The sequence below is a fragment of the Fusarium oxysporum genome, chromosome 3 (assembly GCF_000149955.1).
Source record: "Fusarium oxysporum f. sp. lycopersici 4287 chromosome 3, whole genome shotgun sequence".
Taxonomy (NCBI): Eukaryota; Fungi; Ascomycota; class Sordariomycetes; order Hypocreales; family Nectriaceae; genus Fusarium; species Fusarium oxysporum.
Genome location: NC_030988.1, coordinates 763,196 through 782,503, shown reverse-complemented (window position 1 = coordinate 782,503; position 19,308 = coordinate 763,196). Strand labels below are relative to the sequence as shown.

General features: G+C 46.2%; 9 protein-coding genes across 11 annotated transcripts; 4 read left to right on the top strand and 5 right to left on the bottom strand.

Annotated features, from left to right (window-relative positions):
- Nucleotides 1-569: 569 nt before the first annotated feature.
- On the bottom strand, nucleotides 570-2,267 carry FOXG_12493 (uncharacterized protein). Its single transcript, XM_018392289.1, has one exon. The coding sequence runs from the start codon at nucleotides 1,981-1,983 to the stop codon at nucleotides 1,054-1,056; it is 930 nt and encodes a 309-aa protein (XP_018251865.1). The 5' UTR covers nucleotides 1,984-2,267; the 3' UTR covers nucleotides 570-1,053.
- Nucleotides 2,268-3,818: 1,551 nt separating this feature from the next.
- FOXG_12492 (uncharacterized protein) lies at nucleotides 3,819-5,574 on the top strand (the record flags this gene model as incomplete). The annotated part of the gene is made up of 4 exons (XM_018392288.1): nucleotides 3,819-3,967; nucleotides 4,054-4,152; nucleotides 4,210-4,259; nucleotides 4,383-5,574. 4 exons carry the CDS (start codon nucleotides 3,819-3,821, stop codon nucleotides 5,387-5,389), a joined length of 1,305 nt encoding a protein of 434 aa, XP_018251864.1. The 3' UTR covers nucleotides 5,390-5,574.
- A 170-nt stretch (nucleotides 5,575-5,744) lies between these two features.
- Nucleotides 5,745-6,491, bottom strand: FOXG_12491 (uncharacterized protein). Its single transcript, XM_018392287.1, has 2 exons — nucleotides 6,370-6,491; nucleotides 5,745-6,310 (listed from the first exon to the last, which is right to left on the bottom strand). The coding sequence occupies exons 1-2, from the start codon at nucleotides 6,470-6,472 to the stop codon at nucleotides 5,922-5,924; spliced, it is 492 nt and encodes a 163-aa protein (XP_018251863.1). The 5' UTR covers nucleotides 6,473-6,491; the 3' UTR covers nucleotides 5,745-5,921.
- A 492-nt stretch (nucleotides 6,492-6,983) lies between these two features.
- FOXG_20936 (uncharacterized protein) lies at nucleotides 6,984-8,281 on the top strand. The gene has a single exon (XM_018401263.1). The coding sequence runs from the start codon at nucleotides 7,160-7,162 to the stop codon at nucleotides 8,240-8,242; it is 1,083 nt and encodes a 360-aa protein (XP_018251862.1). The 5' UTR covers nucleotides 6,984-7,159; the 3' UTR covers nucleotides 8,243-8,281.
- Nucleotides 8,282-9,373: 1,092 nt separating this feature from the next.
- FOXG_20935 (uncharacterized protein) lies at nucleotides 9,374-10,671 on the top strand. The gene has a single exon (XM_018401262.1). It carries the CDS (start codon nucleotides 9,879-9,881, stop codon nucleotides 10,206-10,208), a length of 330 nt encoding a protein of 109 aa, XP_018251861.1. The 5' UTR covers nucleotides 9,374-9,878; the 3' UTR covers nucleotides 10,209-10,671.
- On the bottom strand, nucleotides 10,177-11,835 carry FOXG_12490 (uncharacterized protein). Of its 2 annotated transcripts, XM_018392286.1 has the most exons (5): nucleotides 11,634-11,805; nucleotides 10,967-11,583; nucleotides 10,851-10,907; nucleotides 10,676-10,786; nucleotides 10,177-10,612 (listed from the first exon to the last, which is right to left on the bottom strand). In XM_018392286.1, exons 2-5 carry the CDS (start codon nucleotides 11,497-11,499, stop codon nucleotides 10,474-10,476), a joined length of 840 nt encoding a protein of 279 aa, XP_018251860.1. In that variant the 5' UTR covers nucleotides 11,500-11,583; nucleotides 11,634-11,805; the 3' UTR covers nucleotides 10,177-10,473. The 2 variants fall into 2 exon arrangements, with proteins under 2 accessions (XP_018251860.1, XP_018251859.1); XM_018392285.1 differs by having other exon boundaries at nucleotides 10,967-11,835.
- Nucleotides 11,836-13,728: 1,893 nt separating this feature from the next.
- FOXG_12489 (uncharacterized protein) lies at nucleotides 13,729-16,082 on the top strand. Its single transcript, XM_018392284.1, has 2 exons — nucleotides 13,729-14,576; nucleotides 14,636-16,082. Exons 1-2 carry the CDS (start codon nucleotides 14,370-14,372, stop codon nucleotides 15,608-15,610), a joined length of 1,182 nt encoding a protein of 393 aa, XP_018251858.1. The 5' UTR covers nucleotides 13,729-14,369; the 3' UTR covers nucleotides 15,611-16,082.
- A 319-nt stretch (nucleotides 16,083-16,401) lies between these two features.
- On the bottom strand, nucleotides 16,402-17,570 carry FOXG_20934 (uncharacterized protein). 2 transcript variants are annotated; one of them, XM_018401261.1, is made up of 3 exons: nucleotides 17,461-17,570; nucleotides 17,360-17,399; nucleotides 16,402-17,282 (listed from the first exon to the last, which is right to left on the bottom strand). In XM_018401261.1, the coding sequence occupies exon 3, from the start codon at nucleotides 17,232-17,234 to the stop codon at nucleotides 16,758-16,760; it is 477 nt and encodes a 158-aa protein (XP_018251857.1). In that variant the 5' UTR covers nucleotides 17,235-17,282; nucleotides 17,360-17,399; nucleotides 17,461-17,570; the 3' UTR covers nucleotides 16,402-16,757. The 2 variants fall into 2 exon arrangements, with proteins under 2 accessions (XP_018251857.1, XP_018251856.1); XM_018401260.1 differs by having other exon boundaries at nucleotides 17,360-17,570.
- Nucleotides 17,571-17,880: 310 nt separating this feature from the next.
- FOXG_20933 (uncharacterized protein) lies at nucleotides 17,881-19,308 on the bottom strand. The gene has a single exon (XM_018401259.1). It carries the CDS (start codon nucleotides 18,801-18,803, stop codon nucleotides 18,357-18,359), a length of 447 nt encoding a protein of 148 aa, XP_018251855.1. The 5' UTR covers nucleotides 18,804-19,308; the 3' UTR covers nucleotides 17,881-18,356.

Here is a 19,308-nt window from a genome sequence, read left to right as displayed (position 1 = left end):
CTCGTTTCCAACGCAATCTCCGCTTCCCTGACGAGAATAAGCGCTAGTTCAGCTACTCGTCACCTCCAAATCTTTCCTTCGTAGTCAGTCTCGCTTTGGAGCCCTCTTGCAGATGGGGTTAGGCCCCAACGAATGCTCAGTCGCAACATGACCACCGTGATTTTAGTGACGATACTTACCATCGCATCGCACATTAGTACACTCAGTTCTATGTGGTGATTGCAAGCTCTAGGCCGTATGTCGCATTAAACTCAGGATTTTATATGAGTACTACCATCAATCATATTGGTGTCCTGACGAGATCCGGGAACAACGGCAGATGTAACCATCAACGTCGAATATTGTGACTTGTTCACTATTCTGTAAATTAACGAGCACAGTGGGCACTAATCTTTGAGACCCTTCGAGAAGACCCTACGGTTATGGCGGCCACTACCCCTGTGTCCCAATGTTTCAGTGACATTTGTGAAAGAACCTACACTCCTCCCTAAGTGCCCCATACTCCTTTTAGCAGGTAATCGCTCGCTTTCTAGCCACATATTTCGTTTCATGCACCGGCAACGAGATTAGGTTCGCTTTTATAGATAGATGAATACATCCCAACATGGCACGCTTTTTCTCTCTTCTGTATATAGATAGATAAGACTGTGGTGTTTCTTGGCATCTTCTTCTCTACCGTGAAGGAAGACAGGAGGATATGTGCAATATTGGCCGCCAGGGTGAACGCAAGCATCGGGAGGGCTTCAAGACCTCTTCTGGGAAACTTCAGATCCCAAGGGAAGTGAGTAGAAGACATTTGAGAAATGGAGGTGATGTTAGAGGACTGGTGTGTAATAATTGAGCTTTGCTGCATTGAACTAGGAATCAAATCTTCGTTCTTTCCCATCTGCTTCCTTTCCTTATCAAGAATAATTCTGGCCTTGCTGGCGTGGCTACATGCATCAGCTCCAATTTCAAGCCCGAAGAACCAGATTTCAGCAAAAGCATACTGTTGCTGTGACAAGAGTAAAGTATGATCAGGTAACAGGCCAGTAATAAGTGCAATGTTTAGTATCAGCCGCTTTGCGGTTCATCCCGGGTTTTCTGACGATCAAGGCGTCGTACGACAGCACCAAGAACAACCTTGAGAATCCCATCTGCGGTCAAAGCCTTAACGTTGTCCGAAGTGGTAGAATTCCAAGTTACTGTATCAACCATATCGCGAATGTCCTCATCAGCGAGATCATCGTCGAGCTTCCGGAGAGCCTTAGTAGCACCAAAATCGTTGCCAACCTGGAAGAACTGGATACCGACTTGATGAGGGGGTGCCTCGATCTGATCGAGCTTCTTGGCGTGATGAACGATGATACTCTCTGGATCGTCCGAAGGACTTCCGTCTGTGATTACGATGATGTTAACAGGCTTGGTCGAGTCAACATTAGCCGCACGACGGGAAAGGTGGGCGACATAGGGCTTGAGAATGCTGTGAAGACGAGAACCCGTTGGTGTTGCTCCGCAGGGACGGACGGACTTGAACAGATGTTGGACTTGGTTGGCATCACGGATCTGGAAATATCCACCGGGTGCTTGAACTCCAGTTCCGATGGCTGGCGATCGATGGTTCAGGAAGTAGACGTCAATACCGTCGGGGTCGTGGGAAGTACAGATCGGGGCAATAGTGCTCAGAGCCTCTTGAACCTCCCCCCATTGACCAGCCATGGATCCAGAGTCGTCAATGACAAAGATGGTATCGAAAGTTGAGAGGAAGGCAAGTCTATCTTCGGCACTGTTGGTGCTTGATATACTAGGTGCTGGTGAAGCTCCACGCCGAGGAACGTTGAGAAGAGGAGCTGTCCTTTGAGTGGGCTCATAAGCAGGAGGAGCCTCCTCAGGAACATCGAGGAAGGGTTTGCTCTTGGGGGTCGACTTTGAGTTGTTGAAATGTGTGCGATCCTCGACGGAGGACTTCTTGGTTAAGAACTTATTCCTGAAGCGACTAAACATTTTTGGTGATGAAGAAGCTGCGTATAGCGTGTTACGGAAGGTGTTTTTGGTCAGTGCCTGTTGCTGAAGTTTTGGATCAGGCTCTCTTTGGCAGGAAGCGGTATGTCGCGGAATCCAAAGATGGGGGTTTCTTTACAAAGCGCTATTTTTGTGATTTCGGCGTCGCCGGTATTCGCTTGTTGATGATTGCGGTGGGTGATGGTCATGGGCACTGCGACGCTTTATAATGAAAAAGACCCTTGCCATCCATCATTGCACGAGGCTCACAAGGCAGGATCAAATAGCTTATTTGGCATATTGGTGTTTCTATGCCAAGCCCCTGTGCCCCTATGTTATCGAGACGAATTTAGCGTTTGGCAGTGCCCCCAAGGCACAGCCTCGAACTGTTGTTGATGGAGAGGGCGGGGGGGTGTGGAGATCCTACCTGCTATTCAGCTCCCGCACTCTTAGGCTGGAATTCGCCTGGCAATTGTCCAAATTGTTATCAAGTCGAACCAATCAGCACAATTATTGTTCTAAGTGGTCTCCAACCCCAAGCCTTCTATTCTAGCTATATGTCATGAGCAGTTTGCAACTTCCCAAGTAATTACCCCACTTTTGTGGTTGATTTGAATTCGAGGCAAGCCACGGATCACACTTTGCTCTGGAGTAGCCACCGCGACCCGTGAAGAACTAAGCCTCACCAATCCAGTGTCATGGATATGTGAAGAAGTTGGCATCCCAAGCGAGTCCGTCTGGAAAACGCACTGTGAGCTGCTGGTGTATGGCACAACCATTTCTGTAGTCGCGGTCTCACACAATGTTCAACTCGCATACTGTAGAATACGTCTGAATCCAGGAACCGCTGATAAAGGTGCGAATGCATTATATAAATCTACTATTTGGAGTTGGCTATATCCTGCCAACAGAAGACTAAACACAAACACCTCGACGTAAATACATTTGAGATGACTTCTAAAAATCCTTGAAAACATCAGCAACAACAGTATTGACAGAGCACCGCGCTCTTAGAATGGCAAGTCAACCGCGGTGAACCCCTATGACCCACTGATGGGTGCCGAGTTTGAGAACTAGCTAATAATGCATATCCGCCACCGAGTTGATAGTTGAGGGGGAGGTTAAAAGCCACCTTACGCGTACCCCGTTTCTGGCTTCTGTTTCTAGAGAAGAAATCAGGGTTTCACAAAAGGCGGCCTCTGGCCCACTTTACTCAGAACGAAAGTTGGCGGTCTCAAGAAGGAAGTTCATAATTACATCAAATCAAATCAAATCACGAACGTATCTGCTACCAAGACTGACCTCAGGGGCCATAGATTCATTTGTATGGTGATTGAGTCGTTGAAATGGGAAACAAAGATATTTTAGCATGTTGAGGTTTTGGATCCAGCGCGTACCAATTGTGGTTTCAAGAATAATAAATGTTGCTTTTGACACCAGTCGAATTTTCAGGCATCATTTGATATTTTCACAAAGAAGAAGAAAAAAAGGAAGGTACAGATATTTTCAGGTTCAGTTTCCACGTGCAAGATTTAACTTTTCTCTTATGCCTGCTAAAACAGTAAAGTTACAAACATTTATTGGGAAACTGAACCTGAAATTGACTGTAGAAGAAAGAAGGAAAGAGGGAATCACTATCCACAGGTACGTAGCTCGGTCAAACACAAGGGGTGAGACGACAAGCTTTCGCATCTAATGGCATATACAGTGCATCTCGGGTTTTAGTTTTTGAAATTTCATCTTTGATTGCTGCTTCTGCCCGCAAAAATAGCAAGACTATTAATATCGAGAGGGGAGCTGAGCCTGAAATTCATTCCCTGTACATCAATTGTTTAGACATGACTCTCCTCAGTGTATGCCTTACGACACTAGCCGTCATGTCACAAGTACAGCGTACGGTTTTCACTTCCGCAATTCAGCAGCCCGGCTCTCCCACTATACATGAGCGTGAGAACCAATATGTTAATTCTGTGTACTTTGTCAACTGGTGAGCGAAACTCAGACCGTTCATCGGCCAAAGGCCTTCTAACGGTTGGCAAAGGGGAGCTAAACACTGACAATCATTGGGGACAGGGGTATCTATGGCCGCAACTTCCATCCCAAAGACCTCCCCGTCTCAAGCTTGACCCATGTTCTTTATTCTTTTTTGAACATAAAACCCGATGGAACAGTGTAAAACCCCCGAATTTCGAGCCAAAGACGGCAAATCTAATCTCGTCGCTCACACAGATATTCCGGCGACGTATATGCTGACTTGGGAAAGCGCTATGAAGGAGACTGTAGGTTCTCCCATTTGATCCGAATTTTGACGAAAGGAGATACCACCGCCGATGGGCCGGGGTTCCCTTCTGGACTGAAACTGAATCTTTTTCGGCTGACAATATGTTCTTCCTGATGTCTAGCGTTGCGAGAAGATGGAGAGAACGCGTACGGATGTGTCAAACAACTCTATTTGTTGAAGAAAGAGAACAGAAAGCTCAAAACTATGCTTTCGATTGGGGGCTGGACCTGGTCTACAAACTTTCCCGCAGTCGCCAGGAGCTTGCCATCAAGATCTCGGTTTGCCAAATCAGCGGTCTCTCTAATGAAGGACTGGGGCTTTGATGGACTCGACATCGACTGGGAGTATCCTTCCAACTCCGAGGACGCGGAAAACATGGTTCTCCTATTACAGGCAGTCCGAGATGAGCTTGATGCGTATGCTGCAGCCTTCGCACCAAACCACCACTTTCAATTATCCATCGCCGCCCCAGCAGGCTTTGAGCATTATTCCAAATTGCAAATCAGCAGGCTAGCTACTGTTGTAGATCATCTTAATCTTATGGCCTATGACTATGTTTCGACCTCTACTGCAAGCCACAATGCCAACCTATACGCCAATGATCACATTACGGGCGCTACGCCGTTCAACACTGATGATGCCGTCAGAGCATATATACAAGCTGGCGCGCCAAGTGAAAAGCTTATCCTTGGCATACCTATCTACGGTCGCTCATTTATTGGAACCTCTGGGCTTGGAGAGCTTTCCTCTGGTGCTGGACTTGCCGGTAGTTGGGAAGATGGAGTATGGGACTATAAAGCCCTACCTAAAGTCGGTGCTACGGTTTTCTTTGACGACAAGGCCAAGGCATCCTTCAGCTACGATTCGTCGGTCCTTGAGCTAGTATCTTTTGATACGCCACAGGCTGTGCAGGAGAAAGTGTTCTATCTAAAGAGACTAGGCTTGGGAGGATCCATGTTCTGGGAGGCATCTGGCGATAAGGGCCTTGGGTCTGAATCACTAATTCAATCGAGTGCTTCATGTCTTGGTAGCTTGGATGCGACAGAGAATTGGCTTCATTATCCGGACTCAAGGTATCAAAACATTGCATCTGGTATGGGTGTTGGTGATGCTGAATCGCTCACTTAAGACACGACTTGATGGGCATGAAATGTACTATAACTATCACCGAATCACACATGTATGCTTTTGTATTTCTGTACCACAGTCACATGCCTCCAACCTTCACCTTTGCGTGGTCCAAACATCCCTAAGCTGCGGTGGCGATGTGCCGTAGTCTTATGGAATGAATTATGTAGTATCTCAACTGAGCACTATGCTTTACTCGTTAGTCACCACTATTGTAGCAAGGCTGGGTGATCTCTAGTAGTCCCATCGAGCCCAGTCCAATTATAGATAATCTATAGGCACGGCTTCGAGATGTTTTCACCACTGATATCGATGTATCGCTACTTGCTTACAACCTTTAGAAGCCTAGCATTCACTGGGAACTTTCAGATATGGGTACTTGACGCAGCCGTATATTTGCCCTACGGGGCAGGCTCAGATCACAACCGAAGGAAGCCTCATTGTCATACCTAACTATCTACTCAAATCCCCAGAAGCAGGCCCGATCCGCGCTTTACACTGACGTTCTATTGCATTATCGCGTACCAGGCTATTAATTTGCTTCTAGTCCTTCGGGGTCACCTACAGCTGCTCTTTCAGCACATACCTTGGTAGTTTGTAGGAGATTGATCATGTCACCAAGAACTCTCTGCACGTAATCCAGCTGTTTCGATAGTGGTTCACTAAGTGGCAACTGTAGGGCATGGCCGCTTGCCCCCTTGGTCTCGTCGGACATGGTCATAGTGGTTTCGACATCCGATGAACTTAGTGCAATTGTAAGTGCCGGTGCCCTGCGACGCCTCCGTCGTGTTTCCACCCTGCGCCTTTTGCTTCGCAACTGGGGCGATGATGGTACTGATACCTCTCTCACGGGTGAGTCGGGCTCAACAAAGCCTACCAGGTCTCCATTATGATCTGTGTAATCAACATCAGACTCGCTGCCTAAGAGACGCTTTAGCTCATGGTGCCCCAATTATCTGTGAAAGCCTCGCCACCCATACCTGGAGGAGTACTCGAACACGACTCAGTACATGAGGTGTCGTGGCTCATTAAATCAAAGAAATCTTCTACGTCTTTACGCTGCATTTCTATCGGTTGTAGCATGGATGGTTAGAGAAATAGGAAGTTCACTTCGATACAAGCCAGGCGAGCATTCCGTTTATAGTTGACTGCGATACTCTTTTTCTTTTCCCCAAAATGGACGTCTGAGTACCAGTACCCAGCTTCGTATGTGTTTTCAACAGGCAGGATCAAATGGGTATCTAGCTATTTCAGTCGTGTATTCCCGTGAATGAATGTGGGATGTATGTGAAGGTTTTGCGATCATGTGTGGTTAAAAGACGTCGCCAAATGAGACACATAGTCACGCGTACTTGTATAATGTCCTGAGGGTTACTAATTGGCCTTTTGCGACAAAGCTGTGACAGGTAATAGAGCCTGATGTAGTCGGCGGGAACGGTAGCCGCCGATTTATGGGCATTCTGGGTGTTTGCCAGTTTCCCACCCTACATGAATAACATTACTATTCTTGCGAGTGAAAATTACAATTAAAGATGAAATTTTGGACACTCAACCTAGAATAAACTGTATATTATATTTACTAAGAACTTGCTCTGCAGCTATTCTCTCTAGTGCGGTTCGTTCTGCTTCACGGACTACTTCTTGAGCGCTTTCTAAGACCATATTCATAATCGAGCATCCCCCTACAAGGTGAAAGATTTCAGTTTCCATAGGGATCGATGCCCGTTTCAAGTTCTTGTTTTTTACCTTCAAATTAAATTGATAACAGTGATGACAGCATCCCCAAGGGCTGTTCATCTGGCGGTCTTGATGGAAAGACAGCCTTCTGCTCAGCCAATAGACTTCGATGTTCGTGGTGCCGGGGGAACTACCACCGCCTTTGATCTTGCACTGGGTCATCGCCAGCCCAAGACAGGCCAAGAAGCAGTGAAGGAGCGTATCAAGGAACTGAATATCGAAAACGGGAGAGTGCACTACGAAGCCGCCTTTTACGCTAATCTGGCGAATAACGTGTTGAGGAATCTGTTTCCAGTACTACTGTCCCCAATTTCGCTTCTTTGCCTGCTTCTGATGAAAAAAGATCATCTGAAAGATGCTCTTGCTTCTCCCGAGTTGGGGAGATATATAGAGGGTCTGGCGCTCGGATCAAAGACGGGAAGGACACACAATATAGTGGCTTTGAGCCAAAGTGGTATGGCGTCGCAGACAAGCCCGTCTGCCAGCCCAGTCAATTCGCCCACGCATCCGCGGGTGGAAGTCCCATTATCTGGAGAGGCAAAGAAGCCTGATCATACACTATACGGTATCATTGTTAGTCTCACAAGGGATAATGGCAACATGCGGCAGTCGATTGAACTGAACAAAAATCTAGTCCACGTGGTGTTGATAAAATTGATTCGCGAGGTACGAGAGGCAATTCATGGTATCTGCGCAGTTATCAATCAAGCCAATATAGTCATTGGGTACGCCAATAACATGTGGCAACGGGACGTCGGTTCAGGGTCAGCAGTGAGATGGCCCAGCCAACTGAAGCTCCCTACTGCTGATGGCACTGTTCCGAGAAGGAAGAATTCCTTAGTGTGCAGCCTTCAGCCATTATCACTCAGCAGCAGGCAACCTAATTTTAGTCCAGGACGGGCTGAAAGCAGGTCCACGATTGAGTTAATGCGCCGATACGACATCCTGCAATATCAATCAGCGTGTTACAAATGGTTAATCAATTTGGCAAAGTTGCAACTCCTGCCAGCAATAGAATACCATCTAGTCGAACTAGTATCAGCCATACGGGATTATAGAACCACAAATCGAAATGCCCGCACGTTACTGCGGCATAAACTGAGAAGATCCTTTTAAGTAAACGAAGCATTCTTGTAAGAAATTGGAAAGGGAGAGAAGAACAAAGTGAAAATTCTCTTAACACGTGATATAGTCACTTCATGTCATTATGCAGCAGTGATCCCCCAAGGAAGTCAACAACGTCCACATATCTATCTCATAGTTCAGAATATCCTCATAAATCATACAGTAGAGCTTCTATATATCATCATCGAGTTGTGAACATGTGCCTTTCTCATCACATCTGCCTTAACAGGATTCTTTCTCAGCCGCGTCTTTTGTAAGAAGCCTGCGATTTTGATTTTCCTGACTCTCCAGATCCTGAACGGCCAGTTGATGTAATCCGATTGATACGCTTATGTTCCTCCGAGCCCATATCGATAATATAGCCAGAGCGATTAGTAGGAATGGTACTGCGAAAGTCGAGAATGCTGTGAACTCGGAGGGCAGATTACGAGTGTGTAGCAAAAGGGCGCCAGATACGAGTTCCAGTGCGGCGACTTGTAGTAGGAACTCAGGAATCCAGGACATTGTCAGGTCTGCCATTTCGTACTGGGCCTCTACCGAGCGCGAAGTGCAGTGAACAATGCCAGTTATCAAGACTGCGGAGATGGCCGTAGATGCGGCGCCAGTCAAGAGGGCCAGCGACACCGCCATAGCCCCGCTTAGTCTATCTGCTCGAGATAGATCAAGAATTGTGACCCCTAGCGATAAAATCACGAGCGAACCTATGAAAATGAAAAATGCATGGTAAAAGCGCAAAACTAGGTGAATAGCTCGCAGCAGGCAAGGGTTTGTTCCTTGATGAACTGCTAGAATTAGCCCATCTTTCTGGTTGTGATTAATTTAGCCACTTACATATGAACATGGCAATAAGGTAGGAAGAGATTTCGTTTTTCAAGTGGTAATACGGCTTCATTGGCTACGTGCCTCCCCGACAAGCTACATTTAAGTACCTGTATGGTCGGCCAGATGCTCTGCTCAAGTCTCCTCGCCCTGTATTTTACCATATCTGATAAAGGATAATCCCATTTGCCCCGCAGGTTCGTCGCATTACTACTTGTGTTCTAGATGAGGTCCTACCCATGCTTGATAACAAATCTATCTTTGGATTTTGTTTACTACTTATGGGAGAAAAATCCCCGGTCCCAATTAAATCTATCTGGTAGCACATGATGATGAGAGAGCATATGAGGCATTTAAGCGCAGTGAGGGTGAAGGGAAGCATAATGGAGCTCGAACTCAAAGTTTCCAGCTGAATTATTGTATAGAGGATATGAGGTTAGTACAGTAAATTTCAGGTTCAGTTTCCCTCCCTATATAAGTAACGGTACTATTTTTGCGGTCGGGAAGAATAATTAAAGACAAAATTCGGGACACTGAACCTGAAATGCACTGTACTGTAACTTGTACAAGATGGCAGAGGAATAAGAGTACCTAAGGTTTGGTTATACAGTGCATTTCGGGTTCATTTTCCAAAATTCCACCTTTGATTGCTGTCCTTGCCCGTAAGAATATCAAGATCATTAATATCAAGAGCGAAATTGAACCTCAAATTTCCTGTACATTAGTGCAATGGATACAATGGTCCCCATTAGAACCATAAGCGAAATTTGGGAATCTCTCCCCGTGGATATATACATATATATACTGAATGGTGTTTCGAATCCTCAATCTTGATTTCACCTCTTGTGTTAGTATACACAGCCTTGAGCACCTAGAACCATACTCCAAGATGCCCGACACGAACGATACGAGTACGCCTCTGCCGTATACATCATTATCACTGATGAACGACGGCACTCTTAAGCTCGTGGACGATCGGAACCGGGCCCTCGCTTGCGAGAATGAAAACCTGAAAGCTAAACGCGACGCCTTGGAGAATGAGATCTCTTATAGAGAATATATTGTCTCATTACAACACCTGCTAGCCGCTCTAGGGAAAGAGCATATCCAATTGCTGGAAAGTATTACTGGGAAATAGGACATTTTCTTCTGCTTTAAAGGATAGCCAAAGGAAAGGTACAGGAGCGAGCACATGAGTTTCGTCGGGGATTCTATTGTCGCTTTGGTTTGAAACCTGTCTCTTCGATCTCTGTTGGCACCATCGCTTGCAATAAAGGCGATAACAGGACAATAAGATATATGGTTCTGATTTTTATCACAAGCTTGTCTACAAGGGTCTAAAACCCCTTGACATGACGATTAACCAGATTCGGTATTGCACATCGAATCATCGAATTGAATATTTACAAGGGATTGTCCTGATTTCGGGTCTCCGAACCATTTGCTAGCCTCCGGCTAATGTCGTCATCATCCTGGAGCTGAAATTCGTCTAATTTTTCTAATATGGGCGGTAGAAGATTGTCTATAGTGTCTTTCTGCCACCTAGATAGAGCATATTTAGTAATGTATATAATATGAAAAAAGGACTTTTACTTCTCAACTTACTTCTCAATCTTCGACGTTATGAGGTTCATTACGTTTGAGGTTATTTCTTCCACCACCTCTCTCTTAATCTCCTCTTTCAATTCTTGCTTCATCCTTGGCGAATGCGACGTCCTGAAAGCAAAGAATCAATCAGGAATAGCCTGATAATAAAGTTTCATATTCAAAATCAACTTACTGCTCATACCCGGTTTCGCCGTCGAAATTATTAGCCGTTGACTTTTGCAATCCATATCTAGGGTACCCAGCTGTTAATCGCTCCAAAAAACATGAATGAAACTTTGGAGAACGAACGGATTGATTTCTGCTGGCGGGATGTCTGGAAAAATGTGCCCATCCAGAATCGAGGTGCTTTCTGCAAGCCCCGAAAAACCATTATTAAAATCGAACTCATGCTGAAAGCCAAGGTTGCCTTGATTGGGTAGAACCCCAATTGCATTTGCGTTTGCAATGTCTGAAGGAGTTACCATGTTTGCCTGCGTAATCTGGTGGGAGCCGGGGTTGTAAAGCTGCCCGTTGCTGTGGCGGCCCTGTAAAATGCGGGGTTGCCGCGAAACAAAAGCATCTTGGGTGTGAGATTGGTCGTACGCCATTGGGATGCTCCCGGGTAGCGACAGGCCGTCATTGGCCTGTCGCTGGCTTGAAAGATAACCTTGTGCAAGTGGAGATTGGTGAGAGGGTAGATCCTCGCGATGCTGCGAGTTTGAATGGGTAGAAGAATCGACCTGAGATGGACGCGGGTTACCCTGCGGACCGTTACGATTTTTTCCGGCGCGGCGACTCTCATCGTGCCTTTTTTTAGCCTGGCGCTGGTTTCTTCTTGTCATTTTTCATATATTAGAAGGAAGGAGCTTAACAAAAATTGAGTGGCTCAAGGTAAGAAGCAGGGACTACGTCGTGTTTGTTATCTCCTGGCGATGAAGTTGGAATTATTTCATATGTCACGGGGGGAAACAATTACTGCAAGCCTTTTATTGTTGTTGTCTCTCCCGACAGTTTGGTAAACCCCAATGTGCAGTCATGGGCACGACCAACAAACAGTCAATCGAAGCTGGTCTGGTCGGACGTTGACCCTCCTCGACAAGAAAGGGAAGCATATCATTTTATGAGGTAAATTAGTAGTAAAAGAGACATATTAAAACAAAGTCCTATGTAGGATGTCTAATGCTCGAAGACATGGCCATGCTAGCATTCTTAGAACTTCTCAATCTGATGCTTTTGTCACACGCGCAGGTCTGTCTAGCCAGGAACCTTGTGTCCGATAACGAACGGGCTCCAAATGTATCACGTATTCCCCACATAAACTCACGCAAGTCCAGTCCCACTCTGTGAAATTGAGCTACTATGCACAGTAGCTTTCTTACCCCTGCATCACACAATCACGATGATGGGCTATCATGTCAGGCAGGTGCTCCAGGAACGAATCGTTCTATTATTCACTGTTCTACAGACAGCCACGGAACCGCAGGGCTCTCAGCAAAACAGGTTCTCGACCATACGTCTAAATCCCATCGCGTGACCATTAATAGAGGTGACACTTCGCAACGATTAGACGATGCTCCACTAACCTTCCACTCCAAGCCTAGTACGGATTAGTTTTTCTTTTCTAAAACCCAACTATCAGAGAAGATTGGCAATACAGTGTTCAGCACTGTAGAAAAAGTCGCGGCTCAGACCTTTTTGCCTATTATCAGCGAAGGTGTCCTGTACGATATCACCGACATTAGCACTGTGTGATAAGGCCGCGGAAAGCCTAGCTTCGAGCCAACAGTTAGTAGCCTGGATATGTGCGAAGTCCTTCCTGTTTTGGCACTAGTGTCATGTATCCTCTGTTGGTTGTCCATCACACCTTCTTTGAACCAGACAGCGCACTGGTATCTACCGCAAAAGATGAGTTCGACAACTAGCCTCCAATCGAACCGTATGTCAAGCAATGTCTATAGATTAGTTAGAGTTAGACAGTATACTTGAGGTTTGACTATTATTGGAGCCCTTACCGACTGCCTTGAAAGCGGAAGAGGTTGGGAATTGCCTTTTTTTTTTAGCGGCTAGATGCATCCACTATGGGTGTGAAATTGTGAACAAAGCAAATAACCTACATATCTGGCTCGGAGAGGATCCTTCCCGATCCGCTCGCCCGAGAAGCTTGAGCCGTGTCAGATGGACAAACCGTTGTAGGGATCAAGCCCAGTGCATAACGCTCGGACGTATTTAGAAAAAAAAAAGACCCGCGGCAGGCGGGCCGGCAAGGGGCTGTTGGTGCTACTCGCCAACGGATTGATGGTTATATTAAATGCCGACCATGGGCTAGCTCTTGTCCAACAGATGAAGATACTGTACGCGGTTTTACCTGAATACACCACCTTATCCTTCAGTACCTGCTGGACCAACAATGCAAATTATCCCTGTCAGAACATGGCCATGAGTCAGGTCAGGGGGCAATTTCTCTGCCACGAATCTAAAAAAAGCCTTAACCAAGAACAACAGTACCTATCAGGCCCCTTAAGAAGAGTAATGCATTTTTGACGCTAGAAAGGGTAATCTTAGATGCAGAGATTCTACTAAGATTTTTGCCGAGATCTTGCTATAGTGAAATTCGTCAGGGTAGAAGCAGAAAACTCCAAGCACAAAGCAATGTTCTTTGAAGCGGGCCCGATTTACCCATTCAGTATTAATAATGATGCATATGGATTCGGAAGCGGCAGCCTAACTCGCATGCACTTGACGTCCCGTGATACATACCGCCTCACGATCGACGAGCTGTGATGTCAACGACTGGCGGAGTGGAGCCACCCAAGAGCTTAACCCTGCCTAACGCGAGCGAAGCACGGCACGTACTTCCCTGGACGGAACATCAATGAAACAATCCTTGCTCGAGGAATAATTGCATAACCCGTCAAGATAATGTAACCAGTTTTCAGATCCTTTGAAGAAGATGACTAATCTCTAGTATGATCGAGATTCGGCATATATTTATTCATCATTGCGAAAGAGATGAAAAGCAAGACAGATATAATGGATTGAACCTGGAAAAATGATAACGGGAAAAAGTGTGGCATGGGCCAAAGCTGAACGAATACGACGATGGACGCATTGAATTGGAAAATCCCTCAAACCGTCAAGGGTCAAGATCCTCCCCCCACCGCCCCACTCTTTCACACATTAGATATATCTCAACAATCATCATTGTCAACGCACCTTGGACCCGACACTCTGGTACCGAGTCTCTGAGTAACCTGATTTTCTAACCAGCTAACTCGAAACCGCCATGTTGAACATCCGCCCTGTTGCTGTTGGCTTCAGCTGTTGGTTCGACAATGCATGATGCATTATCACCTGGTTTCTATCTTTCACAGTTTTTCGTCACATCCGGAGCATCCTTACGATCTGCAGCTTGCGCTCTCCGTTTAGCAATCATGGCCTGTAGGTCCCATATCGGCTATTTGCCCTCGAGCCCATATGGTTTTTCTTTGCAGAACTGGGAGGCAACATCCTTGGTCCAATATGGAACTGTTTCACAAGGCCGTAGGCCGATGGCCGATGTTGGAGCTTGGCTGTTGGTTGGTATTGTCTGCACCCCGGCAAGACATATGGAAGTAGGCAAAGTGTCTAGTAGAGAGACTGTCGACTCGTTCCGAGGACTTCGAAGATGATAATTGCCATCTGCAATTACTGCGACTCTTGATCTGCGGCAAACATGGGTGCGCGTAAACCCAACGACTCTGAGGGATACAGGAAGCAAGCCGTCCGAAAGAGGAGCGAAACAGGAATGAGGAGTGCCTTCCACTTCGCCCAAGATTGCGGGACCCTTGCGGCGTTCTTGTTCTATGATCCCTTTCAGAAAAAATACCGGGGTGTTCACAAGAGTCCGCCTGATATGCCAGACCCTGATTGGAATGAAGTGGTAGGCAAAGCACCCAGACCCTGAAAATCGTGCTTCGTAGCGCTGACAGTAGGGGGCAGATGAAAACGATCATCAGTGAGCAGGTTGTTGAGAATGGTGAGCTTGTGAAGGCCTCCAGCCGAGGACGAAAAAGAACGACAGGCTCTGCTCGGGCCAAGCCGACAAAGGTGCAGAAATCGATAGGAGATCCGCCTCGACGGCGAGGAAGGCCGCGCAAGAATCCCATCCCACCACAAACACCACCTCCCCGCCGCGAATCTGTTGTTGATGTAATCACAGTCGCTGGCGATGAGTCACCTTGTTCATCAGAAAGTAGGCACAGACCTCAGATCCAACAGACCCCAATCTACGATGCCGGCACTTATCCCGCCCTTGAGATTGAAGAAACGCAAATTTCTTCCGGGTTAGCAAGCCCTGTCCGGGTAGTCTGCACACCACGCATTTCGACTTCAGGTGCCCTAAACGAAAGGACTTCTGCATCAGCCGAGGTTAAGGCGCCGAATGATTACGATCGTTCGTCCCGCGCAGACGACAGTGGTAGGCCTACCCAAGCTGGTCCTTTTGAGTGGATAGGAACAAGCCATACTTGGGGTGACCAATATACTCTCGATGATTTTGGCTTTGGCATTGCCACACCGAAATTCGATCCGTTGGCTGAGAGCCACTCAGCCGCGGCTGATGGCCAAGCCCTCGAGCAGCACCGGCATCCCTCGCATGCCAATGACATCCAGGTGCCCGGTGAAACAACCAACAGCTACTGTGTGCATGGTCCCGACGTACTTGCGACACCGACTTCGCCGCAACAGGCGGTACACCCTACATCTACGACGCCGCCAACGGTGCGCGGAAGTATGCATGCCGTGACTAGTTCAAATCTTGCGAAGAGAGTCGTCAAGCGACCAAACCGGGCTGAGGTCTTCGCCATGTTGCAAGCAACTCTTGACCAATTCAATGCGCGGCATTCCCAAGCGTCTACGGAAATTGGTAAAAAGTATGATATTTGTGTTCCAACTCCCGCTGCTATTATGGTTTGATGGCATGCGTTAGCGATATACTTGGATACATACATACTGTTCCAAGGTGCCAGAACAAGACATTCTTTACGACTACTAGTACATGGATTCTAAGTAGAATTATCTTTCTTTAAGCTGCATATGGCAGAACAAATAAGCCTTTCTTTTCTTCTTTACTTATTTTTTACCTACTATATAACCGTGTGATTCGTGTTGTGACTAAACGAGAATAAAGAGTATAGTACCAGATAGTCTAGACCTATTACATTGAAACGTCCGCATGTCTTGATTCGGCGATCTCTTTTGTCACGCAAGAATCTTCTCTAATGCTCTAAGGCATGTATGCAAAAGCTAGGTAATTTAAGAAGGTCTGGCCTGCTGCTTCGCGAGATTATCATTGGTTAGACACTTGTTGGCGAGGATAATCCATGATAAGCTTAATGGCGGGGGCCAGACGTTCGTGGACCTCGAGATCTGTGTTCATATATTCTCCGTTCAGCTCATGTCCTGCTGATATTTGACATTGTAGGCGTGCAAATAGTAGCAAATCTGAAGACCGAAAAGAGCTTCCTTCAAATTTGTGTCCTATAAATTAGTCGGTATCTCTATGCTCTTACATATCACAAAACCATGACAGTGATCCTGAAGCAGAAGTCACTTAAAACTCTAAGGCGAGCTAGAATGAAACTTGCTTCGTCGCATGCACACCGTGGGTTATACCACCTTTTGACGGAGGAGCAGGTCGAGCCCTATTCACCTGGCACGTCAGAAAGGAGATGGGAGACGAGCTGTTCCTCACCCGACAGTAAACCGGAAATCCCTATACCGCCAGTCTGTAGTAACAGTTTAAGGGAGAGTCATAAAGGAATTGAGAACTATTGTAATATTCCCGGTATTGTGATTCACCCGCCACCAGTGGAGGACAGCTCCAAAGGAACGAAAGAAGACGAGATGGATGTATTGTGTCAACGCGTTAGCGAGCAGCTGAAAGTGTGTTCTGGGCGCTGAAGGGAAGTATCTAGAGCACAAGTAAAGCGCAACACATTTAAGTGCTTGGAAGATTCGGAACCACATATTCCTGTTACTATAGATTCTTTTGAGGAGCATAAATAACCTTTTGTCTTTGACGGCCGTGCTTCCGCTTCTTAATATTGTATCTGCATTCGTTCTAACGTCCGTCTGTACTCCTTGCGATATTTCTCTGCCATAAACTTCCGTCAATGAGATTTTGGCAAACTTTCATGGACTTAGAAAGATCGAGCAAGCGTAAGGACCTGTTTTCCACTCGCAGCTTCGATTTCAACATGGCGCAGTAAAGTTGATCGATCGAGACTTCAGCTGGCGACTGGATGTTTTGAATATGATGCGGCAAGTCGGCGTCAGCCATCAAACCATAAATACACTGGTTTTCGAAATCAGATAGCCTATGGTCAAAAAGGTGCCAGAAGGCACTCTTGATGCCTCCAGATGCTTCGAGGAGGCCATGCCCGAGTGCTATTATATGTCCCGTCTGGCCTTGATCCAACGTCTCTGTTTCTAGCCATTCAGATCTCTCGAAGAATATTTGAAGCATGGATATTTCATCTCGTGCCATCAAGTCTCTCGGCCCTTGGGAGTGGTAATCGGGGTATAAGCTGAGAGCCATGATCTGAAGATATAAACAGAACCGGGTCACAGTTGGCCTATCAGCTTCCTGGGCAGAGTGGTCAGCGATATATCGCTCGGGTAATCCCCCCTTGAGGGATTTCCGTAGTATTTAAGCCCACATGCCTTTAAGTTATCACCGAGTGCCTTCCAGTGGGCTAAAAGTCTTTTGGTATGTTGTTGGCTTCTGTCATTCATGGCTTTGGATATAGTCTTTCCTTTCCTACCTGTTGGTTAAAGTTGCTAACAAAGTATTAACTTAGTTTAGACTCTTTTGTTTATGAAAAGATATATATGCAGTATGTCAGATGGACGATGAATTTGTGCTATTAGAGCATATCAGCTACTTATCTCTTCTCTTCGTCAAAAGTGGATCCACTTCGCTCTCATGATGTAACCTGGGCTTTTTTTTTTTTTTTTGACTTGTTGCTAGATGAGCCTTGATGAAGAAATCTTAAATTACATACCCTATATCTTATAACCCGATGCTGTGTTAGAAGTGGGTTTTTTAAAACACCCGCCAGCATTCAACCTTTCTTTTTCATTCTTTGCCTCCTTCCCCCCTCAACTACATGGGAATTTCAAGTTTAGTTTCCCTCCCGATATGAGTAATGTTACTGATTTTGGGGGTCAGAACAACGATTAAAGATGAATTTTTAGAAACTGAAACCGAAATACACTGTATAGTACAGGATGGTGCGGGTCCAGCGTCAGTAGTCTATTATTGTAGTTTTAATGGAAATACCCCAAAACGGACCAAGCGTGGCGCATGCCATGTGCACAGATAAAGCCGAAATCAACTCCCGCCACGTCTCAGTCATAATAGCACCTCGATGCTTCGGCGTCTGGGATGTGGAGATCCGTATCGAGACCGACTTACAATTACTTGCTTCTTATAAGGCACACCCTGAACTATCCTAATCTTCTTATCCGGCCCTATACGGTGCCTAAATTCCTTTGTGATCACTGTTGCTCATTCAAATGCTGTTAGTGAGTGGGAAGGGCAGGGATCGTGCTAGCGTCATTGGCACACTGGGCATGCGCCATATTTAGTCCGTTTTGGGGCACTGTCAATAACACTACAATAGTAAACTACTGACGCTGGACCTGCACCATCCTGTATTTAGATATATATATCTCCAGAACAATACCCCCCTCCTAATGCTGGGTATGGCGCGTAAGGCGGGGGTGGCTCTCTTCCATCCGGTAGTATACACAGATCCAACATCTTTTCCGACACCGATTCACCCATCAAGGATAATGAGGCGGTACCTGGGTAATCTGGCGGAGCTGGGAGATTAGATTGCACATCATAGCCGCTGTTTGTAGGCAGAAGTGGTCTCTGTCTGTTTAGATACGGTATGTTAATATGTTGCCCTAATGTGCTGGTATTCGCGTTCATGTTCTGAGCCTGAACGCGACTTTTCGTCTTCGTATTGAAAGCCTGAAAACTGAGGTTGATCTTTCGCATTTTCGTTTTAAACAAAATAGACAACGTCCAGGCAGTGTTACCTGGCCTCTCCGAAAAATGCACCCGCGGGATGAGAGGTCCAAAAGAAGGTAGAACCATTCTTTTACTACAGACATTTTCAGGTTCAGTTTCCACGTGCAAGATTTAACTTTTCTCTTATGCCTGCTAAAACAGTGAAGTTACAAACATTTATTGGGAAACTGAACCTGAAATTGACTGTACAGTATACAACTGAAATAAAACTTGCTATGTACGGTTTCAGATAACACTACCGGAGGCTTAGCCTGTGCTCCGGTGGTCATAGGCTTTGATGTAAGAACGAAATGTAGGGAGTAAAAACAGGCTGCTTCCTACTTTCCACGTTAAAGCCTGGAATAGGCAGGGAAAGGGCAGATGTATTTAAAAGTTTCTGGTGTTTCGCTAAGAGTTACGACGAGGGACCCAGTACAAAGAGGTCAGACGACGGATGATGGGAAATACTATTCTAAGCCGCGGTACATTTGGCACCCCAGAGCACAAGGCCATTTATTACCTTCAGAGTCAAAGACAATAGGGCCCCATATCCTGGTCAACACAACTCCCAGCTATGGCAGGAATAGGTGTC

Excerpts from the sequence above, each read along its gene's own strand:
- FOXG_20935 (XM_018401262.1), top strand. The coding sequence starts at position 9,879 with ATGGTGTTTCGAATCCTCAATCTTGATTTCACCTCTTGTGTTAGTATA.
- FOXG_12490 (XM_018392285.1), bottom strand. The coding sequence starts at position 11,499 with ATGACAAGAAGAAACCAGCGCCAGGCTAAAAAAAGGCACGATGAGAGT. Across the intron at positions 10,787-10,850 it reads GGCGAAACCGGGTATGAGCA|GACGTCGCATTCGCCAAGGA; the intron begins GTAAGTTGATTT and ends CTTTGCTTTCAG. Across the intron at positions 10,613-10,675 it reads ATAACGTCGAAGATTGAGAA|GTGGCAGAAAGACACTATAG; the intron begins GTAAGTTGAGAA and ends TGCTCTATCTAG.
- FOXG_20933 (XM_018401259.1), bottom strand. The coding sequence starts at position 18,803 with ATGGTTCTACCTTCTTTTGGACCTCTCATCCCGCGGGTGCATTTTTCG.
- FOXG_12493 (XM_018392289.1), bottom strand. The coding sequence starts at position 1,983 with ATGTTTAGTCGCTTCAGGAATAAGTTCTTAACCAAGAAGTCCTCCGTC.
- FOXG_20936 (XM_018401263.1), top strand. The coding sequence starts at position 7,160 with ATGACAGCATCCCCAAGGGCTGTTCATCTGGCGGTCTTGATGGAAAGA.
- FOXG_20934 (XM_018401260.1), bottom strand. The coding sequence starts at position 17,431 with ATGAATGACAGAAGCCAACAACATACCAAAAGACTTTTAGCCCACTGG. Across the intron at positions 17,283-17,359 it reads CACTCGGTGATAACTTAAAG|GAAGCTGATAGGCCAACTGT; the intron begins GCATGTGGGCTT and ends CACTCTGCCCAG.
- FOXG_12489 (XM_018392284.1), top strand. The coding sequence starts at position 14,370 with ATGGGTGCGCGTAAACCCAACGACTCTGAGGGATACAGGAAGCAAGCC. Across the intron at positions 14,577-14,635 it reads ACCCTGATTGGAATGAAGTG|ATGAAAACGATCATCAGTGA; the intron begins GTAGGCAAAGCA and ends AGTAGGGGGCAG.
- FOXG_12491 (XM_018392287.1), bottom strand. The coding sequence starts at position 6,472 with ATGCTACAACCGATAGAAATGCAGCGTAAAGACGTAGAAGATTTCTTT. Across the intron at positions 6,311-6,369 it reads GTGTTCGAGTACTCCTCCAG|GCAGCGAGTCTGATGTTGAT; the intron begins GTATGGGTGGCG and ends AGCGTCTCTTAG.